This window comes from Amblyraja radiata, chromosome 32, assembly GCF_010909765.2.
Source record: "Amblyraja radiata isolate CabotCenter1 chromosome 32, sAmbRad1.1.pri, whole genome shotgun sequence".
Classification (NCBI taxonomy): Eukaryota; Metazoa; Chordata; class Chondrichthyes; order Rajiformes; family Rajidae; genus Amblyraja; species Amblyraja radiata.
Window position 1 is genome coordinate 29,477,611 of NC_045987.1, and position 16,403 is coordinate 29,494,013.

A 16,403-nucleotide genomic window follows, 5' to 3' on the forward strand; every position below is an offset into this window, starting at 1 on the left:
CAAACACAATGCAGCAGCAAACCACCTGCACTTGGATTCAAACAAAAGCAAATATAGTTGTAGCACGCAAGCAAAATTACTCTCAAACAAGAAAAAATATAGTTAAGAACTATGATACACAACCACACTGCAATATGAAATATAAGCATTCAATTACAATACAATTCTAAGGTAAATCACACTATTTTATACCACATTAGATCACATAATAAACAGTCACGATTCAAGTTACAATTACAACAGCAGGGTAAATTACACAATTCTAAGCATCGCCATATTACAATTCCGGAGTTATTAGCTATTTTACAAGATCAGAAACTAACAACCAGAAGCATTCAATATGAACACCCCAAATTTTGCAGAATTTAAATCGAAGAAATTATATCACTGTCCAAGACTTAGAGCAGATGCGTCTTATCAGCTCAGTGTTAATTTTTAAAGTATTTCAGCCAATTTACTTTAACACTGAGTTCCCAGTACAGTTTGGGACTTGAACTTAAACTGGTGTGGCTTCAAACCCCCAAGGCCTCAAACCTGCTAAATACTGGCCTTCAGCACCTACCACTTCGTGCTGGCTCCCGATGCTGATCTTTAACGTGTCATCTATACAAATGCACTCTCAGCACCGATTCAGTATTTACCCTCTTAGTACTGACCGACTCAGTCATGTCTTTGAAGATATCTCGCTAATTGTCTTTCTTTTAAAGTCTTTTTATTAGCTTTTTTCCAAAAACAAAAACAATACAAAAAAAAGAATAATGATAAACATAACAATGGTATTGATACATAGGGATCAGGGTTACATTAATAACAGGTATAACCTAAATATGAGTCCAGTGTCAAAATACACGTTGAATATAGACCTCCCAGTCTCTATGTAAATATAGTTAAATGTTTAAAAGAAAACTTATTTATAAAAAAAACAAAAAGATAAAAAGAAAAAAAAGAGAGAAAAAAGGGAAAAACAAAACCCCCCTAAACTAGAGAAAAAAAAAGCAAAACAGAATCTGGGCTGCAAAGAATTTCAACAATTTAAGTTCCTGTTTGTCATCAAGTCCGTTCCACCGTATAAAGGTAAAATAATTTTTATAATGGTTGGAGAGGAAACAATTTATGTTGTGTGAAAATGTTGAGGAGCTTAATCACTTCTATGGCCGCTTCGACAGGGACAATCTGGAGACAGCCATCAAGGCTGTGCTACCTGCCGATCACCAACCCCTCACACTCAACCCCTACGATGTATACGTGGCACTGAGTAGGACTAATGCACGTAGGCTGCTGGCCCTGACGGCATCCCCGGGCGCGTGCTCAGGGCCTGTGCTGCGCAGCTGACAGACGTCTGGACTGACATCTTCAACCTGTCACTTGCCCAAGCAGTTGTCCCCACGTGCCTTAAAACCACCTCCATCGTGCCAGTGCCAAAACACTCCACTGCGGCAAGCCTCAACGACTTCCGCCCAGTTGCACTTACCCCCAGCATCACCAAGTGCTTCGAGAGGCTGGTCCTGGCACACCTCAAAAGCTGCCTACCCCCCACACTGGATCCCTATCAGTTTGCCTACCGCAAGAACAGGAGTACGGAGGATGCCATCTCAACGGCACTTCACTCCGCCCTCTCCCACCTCGACAACAGAGACACTTACGTAAGAATGCTGTTCATCGATTACAGCTCAGCATTCAACACCATTATACCATCAAAACTGATCACCAAACTCGGTAACCTGGGCATCGACCCCTCCCTCTGCAACTGGATACTGGACTTTCTGACCAACAGACCCCAGTCTGTTAGGTTAGACAAGCACACCTCTTCAACCCTCACCCTGCGTTCCACAGGGCTGTGTGCTGAGCCCCCTCCTCTACTCCCTCTTCACCTATGACTGCACACCTGTACATGGTACTAACACCATCATCAAGTATGCAGATGATACAATGGTGATTGGCCTCATCAGCAACAACGATGTCGGCCTACAGGGAGGAGGTCCAGCACTTAGCAGCATGGTTTTTTTTGGTTTTTTTTAAATTATTTTTATTAGAAGTACGGTAAATTACAATAATTACAATAATACGTATTCCACTATGTATTATGGGGTTTTCTTTATAGGTTTTTTTGTGCAGTTTTGTAGGGGCAAATGTGATCGGTCCAATTTCAAAAGGTAGACAGTCTTCCTTTTCCATCATTAGCCAATCTGGTTGTTGGTCCATTTCTTCCAGCCAAAAATTCATGTTTTTAATAGGGACTGCCCAAAAATAAAATAAGAAATTTGGCAAAGCCAGACCTCCATTTATCTTTGATTTACATAAATGTTTTTTACTTATTCTATGATTCTTATAATCCCAGACAAAACTTGTAACAATGGAGTCGACTTTAAAAAAAAAAGTTTTTGGGATATATATCGGAATTAATTGAAGTAGGTACAGCAGTTGCGGTTAAAAAAATCATTTTTATAGCATTAATTCTCCCAAGCATTGAAATGGGGAGTGTTTTCCAGTATTGAATATTCTTATGTAGTTTATTCAGTAAGGGTGGGAAATTTAGTTTAAAAAAGAGGTATATGTCTTAGTTACATAGATTCCTAAGTATTTAAATTTATCTTTAACTATTTTAAAAGGGGATTGTTGTATTGTATGTAAATTGAATTTTGTTATTGGCATGATTTCGCTTTTATTCCAATTGATTCTATATCCCAAAAACTGACCAAATTGAGTTATTAGATTTAATAGGTTTGGAATACTAGTTTCTAATTTTGTAATATATATTAGTATATCATCTGCATATAAGGAGATTTTATTCCTTGTGTCTCTAGTATTGTATCCAAATATTCCTGGATGGTTTACATAGAAACATAGAAACATAGAAAGTAGGTGCGAGAGTAGACCACCAGGTCCGTCGAGCCCGCACCGCCATTCGCTCATGGCTGAACACTAAACAGACACACTTACCCACAAACAGTAGACACAAGACACAGAACACAAGACACTACCCTCCCCTTCATACCGCTATCACCCCTCTCCACCCCAAGAACCGCGTGATCTCCTGGGGGAGGCAAAAAACCGGATAAAAGCCCAGGTCCAATTCGGGAAAAAAATCCGGGAAATTCCTCTCCGACCCCAATCCAGGCGATCGACACTTGTCCAGGAGATCACTCAGGTCTTACTATACTAACCATACCTAGGTCCATATCCCTGCCCTCTCCCCGTAGCCCCTTATCCCCTTGGCAGCTAAAAAAACATCTATTTTAGACTTAAATATATTTAACGTTTCTGCTTCCACTGCTCCCTGGGGCAGTGAATTCCATAAATTAACCACCCTCTGGGTGAAGAAGTTCTTCCTCATCTCAGTTTTAAAAGAGCCCCCCCTTATTCTGCAACTATGTCCCCTAGTTCTAGTTTCCCCGATCATTGGGAACATCCTCGGTGCATCCACCCGATCAAGGCCCCTCACGATCTTATATGTTTCAATGAGATCGCCTCTCATTCTTCTAAACTCCAAAGAGTAGAGTTCCAGCTTACTTAACCTTTCCTCATATGTCAATCCCCTCATTGCAGGAATTAATCTTGTAAACCTTCGCTGCACTACCTCCAGGGCTAGTACATCCTTTCTTAAGTATGGACCCCAGAACTGTACACAGTATTCCAAATGTGGTCTCACTAATACTGTGTACAGCTGCAGCAAGACCTCCGTGTTTTTATACTCAATCCCCCTAGCAATAAAGGCCAAAACTCCATTGGCCTTCCTGATTGCTTGCTGCACCTGCATACTGACTTTTAGTGATTCATGTACTAATACCCCTAGATCCCTTTGCGTTGCATTACAACGCAGCTCCTCCTCATTTAGAAAATAACTTGCCCTATCATTTTTTAACGCTTCTAACGCTTTCTGCTAGGGGTTCGATTGCAAGAGCAAATAATAGTGGGGATAGTGAGCATCCTTGTCTACAGCCTCTAGAGAGATTAAATTTAGTTGATAACATTTTGTTTGTTAATATTCTAGCTGTTGGGTTAGAATATAACAATTTAACCCATGTACAGTACTTCTCTCCTAGTTGAAATTTTTCCATTCTGTTATTCTGTTATTCTGTTGCTTAGCAGCATGGTTTTTTTTTTGTTTTTTTTATTATTTTTATTAGAAGTACGGTAAATTACAATAATACACAACACATATATCTTAATACATTTTTTGTACCGCTTCATTTTTTTGAGCTTCAAGAAAAAGATAGAAGTAAGGAAAGTAAAGAAAGTGCGCAAGAGTCGTGAAGTGCAAGAGAGTGTTGTGAAAAGAAAGCCCCTTAGAAAAGAAGTTAGAGAAGGAAGTAAAGTAAGAAAGTAGACCCTAGAAAAGAAAGAAAAAGAAAGTAGGAACATTCGCTCTATTATAACATTAAACTCCGCAGAAACGGGAACAACCAACCAAGACTGTTTTTGTTGTTTTACCTCCCATTGCCAGGTCCTGATACCATTTATTTATTTCTTTATTTTTAAAATTACTATTGCACCTCATGCTTGTAATAGGTCCAGAAACGTAGACCACGTCTTTTGGAATTGGTCTGCTTTACCTGCTAAGAGGAATCTCATCTCTTCCAGATGTAATGTTTCAAACATATTTGATATCCACATTTTTATTGTTGGTGTGGGCGCATTTTTCCAGAATTTAAGTATGAGCTTTTTTCCCATTATTAGCCCGACTTAGCAGCATGGTGCGCTGACAACAACCTGGCCCTTAACTCCAAGAAGACCAAGGAGCTCATTGTAGACTTCAGGAAGTCCAGGGGCATCCCCATCCCCACAACCCCATCCACATTAACGGGACGGAGGTGGAACGTGTTTCTAGCTACAGGTTCCTGGGAGTCAACATCTCCGATGACCTCTCTTGGACCCACAATACCTCAACTCTGATCAAGAAGGCTCACCAGCGTCTCTTCTTCCTGAGGAGACTGAAGAAGGTCCATCTGTCTCCTCAGATCCTGGTGAACTTCTACCGCTGCACCATCGAGAGCATCCTTACCAACTGCATCACAGTATGGTATGGCAACTGCTCTGTCTCTGACCGGATGGCATTGCAGAGGGTGGTGAAAATTGCCCAACGCATCACCGGTTCCTCGCTCCCCTCCATTGAGTCTGTCCAAAGCAAGCGTTGTCTGCGGAGGGCGCTCAGCATCGGCAAGGACTGCTCTCACCCCAACCATGGACTGTTTACCCTCCTACCATCCGGGAGGCGCTACAGGTCTCTCCATTGCCGAACCAGCAGGTCCAGGAACAGCATCTTCCCGGCGGCTGTCACTCTACTCAACAACGTACCTCGGTGACTGCCAATCACCCCCCCCCCCCCGGACACTTATTATTATTTATTCAAATCATTTGCTATGTCGCTCTTCCAGGGAGATGCTAAATGCATTTCATTGTCTCTGTACTGTACACTGACAATGACAATTAAAATTGAATCTGAATCTGAATCTGAATCTGACTACATTTTCCCCAAATCTTATCAAATTTAACCAAGGGTTCAACCAATGTCACTCCTGATTTTATTCTAAATTTAAACATTATATCGTTTCAACGGTGTTTGGTCGGAGGGTTAGAGTCTTTCCATTTAAATAAAATAGATCTTCTGGCAATTAATGTGGTAAAAGCAATCAGCCGATGGGCGGAATGGGACAAATGAATAGAATCTAACATGGGTAGCCCAAAAATTGCAGTAATAGGATGAGGTTGTAAATCTATACCTAAAACTACAGAAATAGTATCAAAGATTTTTTTCCAATATTTTTTCCAAAATTGGGCAGGACCAAAACATATGGGTCAGTGAGGCCACTTCAGCGTTACATCTGTCACAGGTAGGATTTATATGACCATAAAAATGAGCTAACTTATCTTTTGACATATGAACTCTGTGAACCACCTTGAATTGTATCAAAGCGTGTCTTGCACACATTGTGGAAGTATTAATTGAAGAATCCTCTCCCATTTCTCTATAGATAGAGAAATTTGGAGTTCTCTTTCCCAGTCATTCTTAATTTTATCAAATGTATCTATTAGTAATATCAAAATCAACTCATAAATAGTCGTTATTAAGCCTTTCTGATAAGGGTTCAAATGTAAATGTTTTTCCAAGATTTCAGTTTGATGTGGTAACGGATAAAAGGGTAGAGTAGCCCTCAAACAATGTCTAATTTGTAAATATCTAAAAAAGTGTGAGTTAGGTAAATTATATTTATTGGAAAGTTGTTTGAAAGACATAAAACAACCATCCAAAAACAAATCACAAAAGCTACTAATCCCTTCCTCTTCCATAACAGAAAGGCTTGACCAGTACTAGAAGGTTGGAAGAGAAAATTAGATATGATAGGACTTAATAAGATAAAATCATTCAATCCAAAAAACTTACGAAATTGATACCATATTCGAAATGTATGTCTTATTATTGGATTAGTCGTATATTTATTCAATCTCGTAATTGTAAAAGGTAACGAGGCCCCTAGAATAGAAGCCAATGATAGCCATTGCAGAGAATCCCGTTCAGGCTTTATCCATCCTGGGCATTGGGTATCTTCTAAATCGTTTGGCCAAAACGTTAAATAACAAACATTAACGGCCTAATAGTAGATTCTAAGGTTCGGCAGTGCCAAACCACCATCTTTTTTTTACTTAGTCTGGAATTTTTATTCTGCCATATATATGAAGAAATTTTGGAATCAATAATATCAAAGAAAGATTTTGCAATAAAAATTGGTATCGTCTGAAATAAATACAAACATTTAGGTAAGATAAATATTTTAATAGCATTGATTCGGCCGATTAAAGATAAGGACATTGGTGACCATTTAGTAAACTGTTGTTTGATATGGTCAATTAAAGGCGTAAAATTAGCTTTAAATAAATCCTTGTGTTTCTTGGTAATCTTAATACCTCGATAAGTAACACATTCGGTAGTCAATCTAAATGGAAACTGTCCATAATTCGAAACTGGATTGTTTAATGGAAAAAGTTCACTCTTACTAAGATTTAGTTTATAACCAGAAAAACTACTAAATTGATTAAGTAGTGTTACTATTGCCGGAATAGATTTCTCATGATTACAAATGAATAATAACAGATCATCTGCATACAGAGATAGCTTATGTTTCTTATTCCCGCGGACAATACCAAAAATATTAGGGGATTCCCTAATAGCGGTGGCCAAAGGTTCCAAAACAATATCAAACAGTAAAGGACTTAAAGGACAGCCCTGACTAGTACCTCGAAAGAGCCTGATAAAAGGGGATCTCTGATTATTGGTAAGTACAGAAGCCTGAGGTATATGATATATCAGCTTGATCCAAGAAATAAATTTTGGACCAATCTTAAATTTTTCAAATGTATTGAATAAGTATTCCCATGCTACTATATCAAACACCTTCTCAGCATCAAGTGAAATAACACATTCTGGAGTTTTATTTGATGCTGTATATACAATATTCATTAATCTCCTAACGTTAAAGTATGAGTAATGATTTTTAATAAAACCTGTCTGATCTTCAGAAATAATTTCCGGTAAAATATTTTCCAATCTCATAGCTAATATTTTGGAAAGAAATTTGGAATCTACATTTAACAGTGATATAGGTCTATATGATGTCATTTCAGTAGGTTCTTTATCTTTTTTAAGAATTAAAGAAATAGATGCTTCATAAAAGGATTGTGGTAATCTATTCATTAAAAAGGCTTCTTTAAAAACCTTGCATAGCCAGGGAGACAGTAAACTTGATAAATACTTTAAAAAGTCTGCTATAAACCCATCTAAACCGGGAGCTTTACCAGAATTCATCGAGAGGATTGCTTTCTGTATTTCTTCCTCCATGATGGGTTCGTCTAACAACAGAGACTCATTATGTAATAAATTGTGCAAGTTCAGTTTCTTTAAAAACTCATGCATTATATTGGAATCAGTAAGAAATTCTGATTGGTATAGGGAGGTATAGAATTCCTGAAAGGATTTATTAATTTCATCATGGTCTACAGTTAGTGTACCATACCATTTACTCACTTTAGTAATCTGACGTTTGGCCGACACCGCTTTCAACTGATTAGTGAGTAATTAGAGAGTAATGGAATTCCCTGCCACAGAGGGCAGTGGAGGCCAAGTCACTGGATGGATTTAGGAGAGCGTTAGATAGAGCTCTAGGGGCTAGTAGAGTCAATGGATATGGGGAGAAGGCAGGCACGGATTATTGATAGGGGATTATCAGCCATGATCACAACGTATGGCGGTGCTGGCTGGAAGTGCTGAATGGCCTCCTCCTGCACCTATTTTCTATGTTTCTTTGTAATTTACCAGATTTTTCACCATGTTATAAAATTGACTTTTGGTTTTAAGTAGCTGATTCTCAATCGGTGATACTAATAACAAATCATGTCTCAATTGAAGTTCAACACTATTCTTATAGAGCTCTAAACTAGGAGCTTTTGAATATTTTTTATCAATTTCTTTAATCTCATCAGCCAATATACATATTTCATTTTGAATTTATTTTTTTAATCCCGCGTAATATGAAATAATTTGTCCATGAATATATGCCTTAAAAGCATCCCAGACTACACCATTGGATATTTCTTTAGTAGAATTTGTTAAGAAGAAAAAAGCAATCTGATCTTTAATAAAATTAACAAAATTTAGATCTTGAAGCAAAGTAGTTTTAAATCGCCATTGATTAGCACTAATCTTGGAATCAGGTAGTTTGATTGATAGTTTCAGTGGTCCGTGATCAGAAATAGCAATTGCATCATACTCACATGCAGTGACCGATGAAACTAGCCGAGAATCTATTATAAAGTAGTAAATCCTAGAGTAAATATGATATACATGAGAGAATTTTTTATTTTTTTTTGTCATTTGGGTGTAAGAATCTCCAGACTCCTAACATTCCAGAGTCAAGTAAAAAATAATTGATAAAACTGGCTGATTTATTTGGAAGCACTTGATCAGATGCAGATCTGTCCATCAAGTGGTTCAAACAACAGTTAAAATCTCCACCCATTATTAAAAAGTGTTCATTTAAATTAGGAAAGAATGCAATTAACTGTTTAAAAAACTCAGGGTGATCAATATTTGGTGCATAAACATTCACCATAGTAACTTTTTGGTTATGAAGAACACCAGTAATCACCAAAAATCTACCATATGGATCAGAAATTGTTTCATAATGAACAAACGGAACTGAGGAGTCAATAAAAATAGAGACATCTTTCATATAACCATATAACAATTACAGCGCGGAAACTGGCCATCTCGGCCCTTTTAGTCCGTGCCGAACACTTATTCTCCCCTAGTCCCATCTACTTTCAGACCATCAGACCATAACCCTCCATTCCTTTCCCATCCATATACCTATCCAATTTATTTTTAAATTCTAAAGTCGAGCCAGCCTCCACCACTTCCACTGGAAGCTCATCCCACACAGCTACCACTCTCTGAGTAAAGAAGTCCCCCCTCATGTTACCACAACATTTCTGTCCCTTAAATCAACCTTTCACCTTAGCCTGTGAATTTGAATGAAACTGCTGTCCTCTCCGAAACTTGAAAAATCGTTGATTGTCATCTTGCCTTACATGAGTTTCCTGAACAAAGATAATCTGAGCATTTAGTCTACGAAGAACTTTAAAAAAAAATCCTCTTAATGGGATGGTTCAACGCATTCACATTCCATGAAAGGAAGTTAATAACTTTATCCATATTGTTTGCAAAAATCATGTGGAATGTAAAGGGTTAATTTCTTAAAGCATAATAGTTCTTGATACTGGAAGATGAAAAATCTAGGGCGGAGCCAGAGGTGACGACATTTCAGACATTGTTGTAGTTCAGAATCTGCACAGATGAAAAAAGATAAGCTAAAAGCAAAAGACCCCCCCACCCCCACCCATGAAAAGCCCGAAACTGACCAGTAGACAGTCAGTACGCTACCTAATCCCTTCCCTACCCCCCATCTCTCCTAATGACAGCACCCAACGTAAAAATAAGGCATAAATTGCACTCAATAGCCAAAACAAAATTAATGTTATGGTTAAAAAAGTACATGTTAGTAGTGGAACACAAGAGTTACTTCATATTATTTATCCAAGGTCAAAATATGAAAAACAAGAACTGCGTTCACTTAATTTGTCTAAAGACAGGGGGGAAAACATTCCTTCAATTTTAAAAATAGAAAAACTAACAAAGAAAATCTTAAAAAATAATGTGTATATACCATTATATTAAATTAACAGTATCTTAGAGAAGGTAAAAGTTGTTATTCGATACCATCATAATCATTACAAAATGATACATTGTCAAAATAGGAACAGTAAATCTCCAATTATAACTTAATCAGCTATTAATCCTGGTTGCAACTTCACCCTCATAAGCCTCCAGAAAGCTGGAAGCGTCTTGAGGATTGTTAAAAAATCGAATGTTGCCATTAAAGAGTCGTATACGCAGTCTAGCTGGATAAAGTAAGGCAGGGAGCAACTTTTTCTTAAACAACTCAGACATTACATTATGGAAAGACTTTCTAATTTCCAAAAACTCGTAACTATAATCAGGAACAAACCGAAACTTGCATCCTTCATATTCAACCACGCCCAACTTTTTTGCTGCCTGGAGAATATTCTCCTTCATCTGCAAGAAGTGAAACCGAACAATCAAATTTCTCAGTTTATCTTGGCGACCAGATTTCTTCCCAATCCTATATGCGTTATCCAAAAATGGATGATTTTCATAGTGCTCGATGTTGAAAGTCTCCTTCATCATTTTAGAAGCCTATTTTATAACATTATCTCCTTCTTGACCTTCCTCAATCTCTCTCTTTCTCTCTCGCTCACTCCTCGGTTTGACACTCCCATCTGCTGCTTGGCCCGCTGGCAGTAGATGTAGACGTTGATTGGGTGGACAAAGGCCAAGGATACCAGAACGATAAGTGCGATGTTCATCTAAGTCAGAATGGAGTTAATGAAGAGAGAGACGGTCAGTCTAAGGGCAGAGCACAGCCACAACATTGGATTACACCGCTGAGGCCTCTCGGCCTTAGCTTTGGAACAAAGAACATAGAAGTGAGCAGCACAGGGACAGGACCATCCAATTACTGGTTGTGATGAGAAGCTAAATTGATCTCCTCTGCCAGCACATATAACCATATAACGATATAACGATTACAGCATGGAAACAGGCCATCTCGGCCCTTCTAGTCCATGCCGAACACTTTCTCTCACCTAGTCACATCTACCTGCACTCCTTTTCCGTCCATATACATATCCAATTTAATTTTAAATGATAAAATCAAAACTGCCTCCACCACTTCCACTGGAAGCTCATTCCACACAGCTACCACTCTCTGAGTAAAGAAGTTCCCCCTCATGTTACGTCTAAGCTTTTGTCCCTTAATTCCCAAATCATGTCCTCTTGTTTGAATCTTCTCTATTTTCAATGGAAAAAGCTTATCCATGTCAACTCTGGCTATCCCTCTCATAATTTTAAAGACTTCTATCAAGTCTCCCCTTAACCTTATGTGCTCCAAAGAATAAAGACCTATCTTGTTCAACCCTTTTCTCTAACTTAGGTGCTGAAACCCAGGCAACATTCTAGTAAAACTCCTCTGTACTCTCTCTATTTTGTTGACATCTTTAATATCATTTTACGACCAAAATTGTACATCATATCCCAGAATTGGCCTCACCAATGCCTTGTACAATTTTAACATTACATCCCAACTTCTATACTCAATGTTCTGATTTATAAAGGCCAGCACACCAAAAGCTTTCTTTACCAGCCTATCTACATGAGATTCCAACTTCAGGGAACTTTGCGCAGTTATTCCTAGATCCCTCTGTTCAACTGCATTCCTCAATTCGCTACCATTTACCATGTATGTCCTATTTTGATTTGTCCTGCCAAGATGTAGCACCTCACACTTATCAGCATTGTACTCCATCTGCCATCTTTCAGCCCACTCTTCCAAATGGCCTAAATCTCTCTGTAGACTTTGAAAATCTACTTCATTATCCACACCACATATCTTAGTATCATCTGAATACATACTAATCCAATTTACCACACCATCATCCAGATCATTGATGTATATGACAAACAACAGTGGACCCAACACAGATTCCTGAGGCACCCCACTAGTCACCGGCCTCTAACCTGACAAACAGTTATCCACCATTACTCTCTGGCATCTCCCCTTCAGCCACTATTCAATCCATCTTGCTACTCCACTATTAACACTCAACAATTGAACTTTCTTAACCAACCTTCCATGTGGAACCTTGTCAAATGCCTTACTGAAGTCCATATAGACAACATCCACTGCTTTACCCTTATCAATTTCCCCAGTAACCTCTTCAAAAAATTCAAGAAGATTAGTCAAACATGACCTTCCGGGCACAAATCCATGTTGACTGGTCCTAATCAGACCCTGTTTATCCAGATGATTATATATATTATCACTTAGTATCCATTAATTTGCCCACCACTGACGTCAAACTAACAGGTCTATGATTGCTAGGTTTACTCTTAGAACCCTTTTTAAACAATGGAACAACATGCGCAGTACGCCAATCATCCAGCACCATTCCCGTTTCTAATGACATTTGAAATATTTCTGTCATCGCCCCTGCTATTTCTACACTAACTTCCCGCAATGTCCTAGGGAATATCCTGTCAGGACCTGGAGACTTATCCACTTTCATATTTTTCAAAAGTGTCAGTACTTCCTCTGTTTTGATCCTCATAGTTTCCATAGCTACACTACTTGTTTCCCTTACCTCACATAATTCAATATCCTTCTCCTTGGTGAATACCGAAGAAAATTAATTTGTTCAATATCTCCCCCATCTCCTTTTGGATTGCAGATAGCTGTCCACTCTGACTCTCTAATGGACCAATTTTATCCCTCGTTAACCTTTTGCTATTAAAATATTGTAGATTTCTGTCTTTTTCCGAACCAAGTGTCCAATTTCCCTCAAACCATGGCTCTTTCCAATTATTACTCTTTCCTTTCAACCGAACAGGGACATAAAGATTGTGTACGCTTAAAATGTTACCTTTAAATGTCCTCCATTTCTCTACTACATTCTTCGCATAAAACAAAATGTCCCTATTTACTCCTTTTAAATCCTTTCACATCTGCTCAAAGTTAGCCTTTCTCCAATCAAAAATCTCAACCCTTGGTCCAGTTCTGACCTTCTCCATAATTATATTGAAACTAATGGTATTGTGATCACTGGATCCGAAGTGCTCCCCAACACATACATCCATCACCTGACCTGTCTCATTTCAGAACAGGAGATCCAGCATGCCCCTTCTCTAGTAGGTACCTCAAATTCTTTGAAGAGGTTACTAGGGAAATTGATGAGGGTAAAGGATGTTGTCTATATGGACTTCAGTAAGGCCTTTGACAAGGTTCCATGTGGAAGGTTGGTTAAGAAGGTTCAATTGTTGGGTATTAATAGTGGAGTAGCAATTTGGATTCAACAGTGGCTGAATGGGAGATACCAGAGAGTAATGGTGGATCACTGTTTGTCAGGTTGGAGACCGGTGACTAGTGGGGTGCCTCAGGGATCTGTGTTGGGTCCACTGCTGTTTGTCATATACATCAATGATCTGGATGATGGTGTGGTAAATTGGATTAGTAAGTATGCAGATGATACTAAGATAGGTGGTGTTGTGGATAATGAAGTAGATTTTCAAAGTCTACAGAGGGATTTAGGCCATTTGGAAGAGTGGGTTGAAAGATGGCAGTTGGAGTTTAATGCTGATAAGTGTGAGGTGCTACATCTTGGCAGGACAAATCAAAATAGGACGTACATGGTAAATGGTAGTGAATTGAGGAATGTAGTTGAACAGAGGGATCTAGGAATAACTGTGCATATTTCCCTGAAGATGGAATCTGGTGCGCTGGCCTTTATAAATCAGAGCATTGAGTATAGAAGTTGGGATGTAATATTAAAATTGTACAAGGCATTGGTGAGGCCAATTCTGGAATATGGTGTACAATTCTGGTCGCCAAATTATAGGAAAGATGTCAACAAAATAGAGACAGTACAGAGGAGATTTACTAGAATGTTGCCTGGGTTTCAGCACCTAAGTTACAGAGTAAGATTGAACAAGATCGGTCTTTATTCTTTGGAGCACAGAAGGTTAAGGGGGGACTTGATAGTGGTCATTAAAATTATGAGAGGAATAGACAGAGTTGACGTGGATAAGCTTTTTCCATTGAGAGTAGGGAAGATTCAAACAAGAGGACATGATTTGAGAATTAAGGGACAAACGTTTAGGGGTAACATGAGGGGGAACATCTTTACTCAGAGAGTGGTAGCTGTGTGGAATGAGCTTCCGGTGGAAGTGGTGAAGGCAGGTTAGTTTTTATCATTTAAAAATAAATTGGATAGGTGTATGGATGGGAAAGGAATGGAGGGTTATGGGCTGAGTGCAGGTAGATGGGACTAGGTGAGAGTTAGTGTTCGGCACGGATTTGAAGGGCCGAGATGGCCTGTTTCCGTGCTGTAATTGTTATATGGTTATATGTATTGCTGCAAAAAACTACCCTGCACACATTTTACAAACTCCAAACCATCCTGCCCTTTTACAGAATATTTTTCCCAGTCTACGTGTGGAAAATTGAAATCTCCCCTAATCACCACCTTGTGCTTACTACTAATATCTGCTATCTCCTTACATATTTGCTCTTCCAATTCTCACTCCCCATTAGGTGGTCTATAATACACCCCTATAAGTGTTGCTACACATGATCCATTTCCGGTCCATTCACTGTATCTTCACATGATGTGCTTTCCACTCTCTGTGCACAAAATGAAACCTACCCCGCACATCCCCTTTAAACTTTGCCCCTCTCACCTTAACACTGTATCCTCCGCTTTATGCTGCAAATGTTTTGCGCAAACTGTTAACACCAAACCCCGTGATAGTTTGCATGGTTGAACATAACTATCACGTCCAGGGATTTGCCTGCTTTATTTATGAAATTCCTGTACAATCTGTCCCTATCACTCCATCAGGTGGATGCCTCCAATTTAGCACCACTCCTTCCCCTGGCGAACATTTCCCCATGTCTCCCAGGTAAGTGTCATCGTCACCCAATAGGCTCTTCGGTCCACATTATTATCATCATGAGCTAGACCCATTTGCTTGCATTTAGCCCACATCTTCCTCAACCTTTCCCCTCCGTACACCTGTCCAAAGTCCTAATTGTGTCGGCTTCTATAAGTTGTGCTGGCAGCTCATTCCAGATGCAGACAACTCCGATTGAAGGCTGCGTGCTCAGCCCCCTGCTGTACTCACTCTATACTCATGACTGCGTAGCCGATCATAGTGTGAACTCCATCATAAAGTTCGCTGACGACACCACTGTTGTGGGACGTATCACTGATGGGGATGAGTCCGAGTATAGAAGAGAGATTGAGCAACTGTCCATATGGTGCCAGCGCAATAACCTGGCCCTCAACACCAACAAAACGAAGGAACTGATTGTGGACTTTCGAAGGAGTAGGATGGGGACCCACAGTCCCGTTAATATCAACGGGATGGTTGAAAGGGTCAAGAGCTTCAAATTCCTGGGCGTGCACATCTCTGAAGATCTTTCCTGGTCCGAGAACACTGATGCAATTATCAAGAAAGCACATCAGCACCTCTACTTCCTGAGAAGTTTACGGAGAATCGGTGTGTCAAGGAGGACTCTCTCTAACTTCTACAGGTGCACAGTATCATCAAAGGCCCACACCATCCTGGCCACACACTCATCTCCCTGCTACCTTCAGGTAGAAGGTACAGGAGCCTGAAGACTACAACGACCAGGTTCAGGAATAGCTACTTCCCCACAGCCATCAGGCTATTAAACCTGGCTCGGACAAAACTCTGAACATTAATAACCCATTATCTGTTATATGCACTTTATCAGTTTATTTACTCATGTGTTTTGTAGTGCCTACTATGTTCCGTTGTGCTGAAGCAAAGCAATAATTTCATCGTCCTATCAGGGACACATAAATTCACTTGAACTTGACTTGAACTTGAACTTGAAAATATCGCCTGAGTGAATCTGCCCCTCTCACTATAAACCTATGCTCCCCACCCTAGGTAAAACAGATTGTGATCGTTCACGTTATCCGTGTCCCTCATGATCTTGCACGCCTTTGAATCTTGGTCATCTATCGTCTCCAATACTCCAAAGACAAAAGTCCCAGCCTTTGCCATAGCTCCATGTAACTAAAGCCCACAAGCCGTGCTTCCTCTGTCTCCCGCCTTCGAACTTTATGATCCCTGCATCCTCCGTCATAGGCACAGAAATCCGTGTCTCCCAATATAGTTGGGGAAAACATTCCTACGGTATGGTCTACGTTTGTCTAGCCATTGATCCATCCCCACTCTCAGGTGAACG

At 39.5% G+C, this 16,403-nt stretch overlaps 1 protein-coding gene across 1 annotated transcript in view; it reads right to left on the reverse strand.

Annotated features, from left to right (window-relative positions):
• Positions 1 to 10,717: 10,717 nt before the first annotated feature.
• The window catches only part of LOC116991092 (solute carrier family 43 member 3-like), a 38,262-nt gene continuing 32,576 nt past the window's right edge, over positions 10,718 to 16,403 (reverse strand). Inside the window, exon 6 of the mRNA XM_033049445.1 lies at positions 10,718 to 10,938. Coding sequence (XP_032905336.1) covers positions 10,774 to 10,938 — 165 coding nt within the window. The 3' untranslated portion in view covers positions 10,718 to 10,773. The remainder of the gene's footprint in view (positions 10,939 to 16,403) is intronic.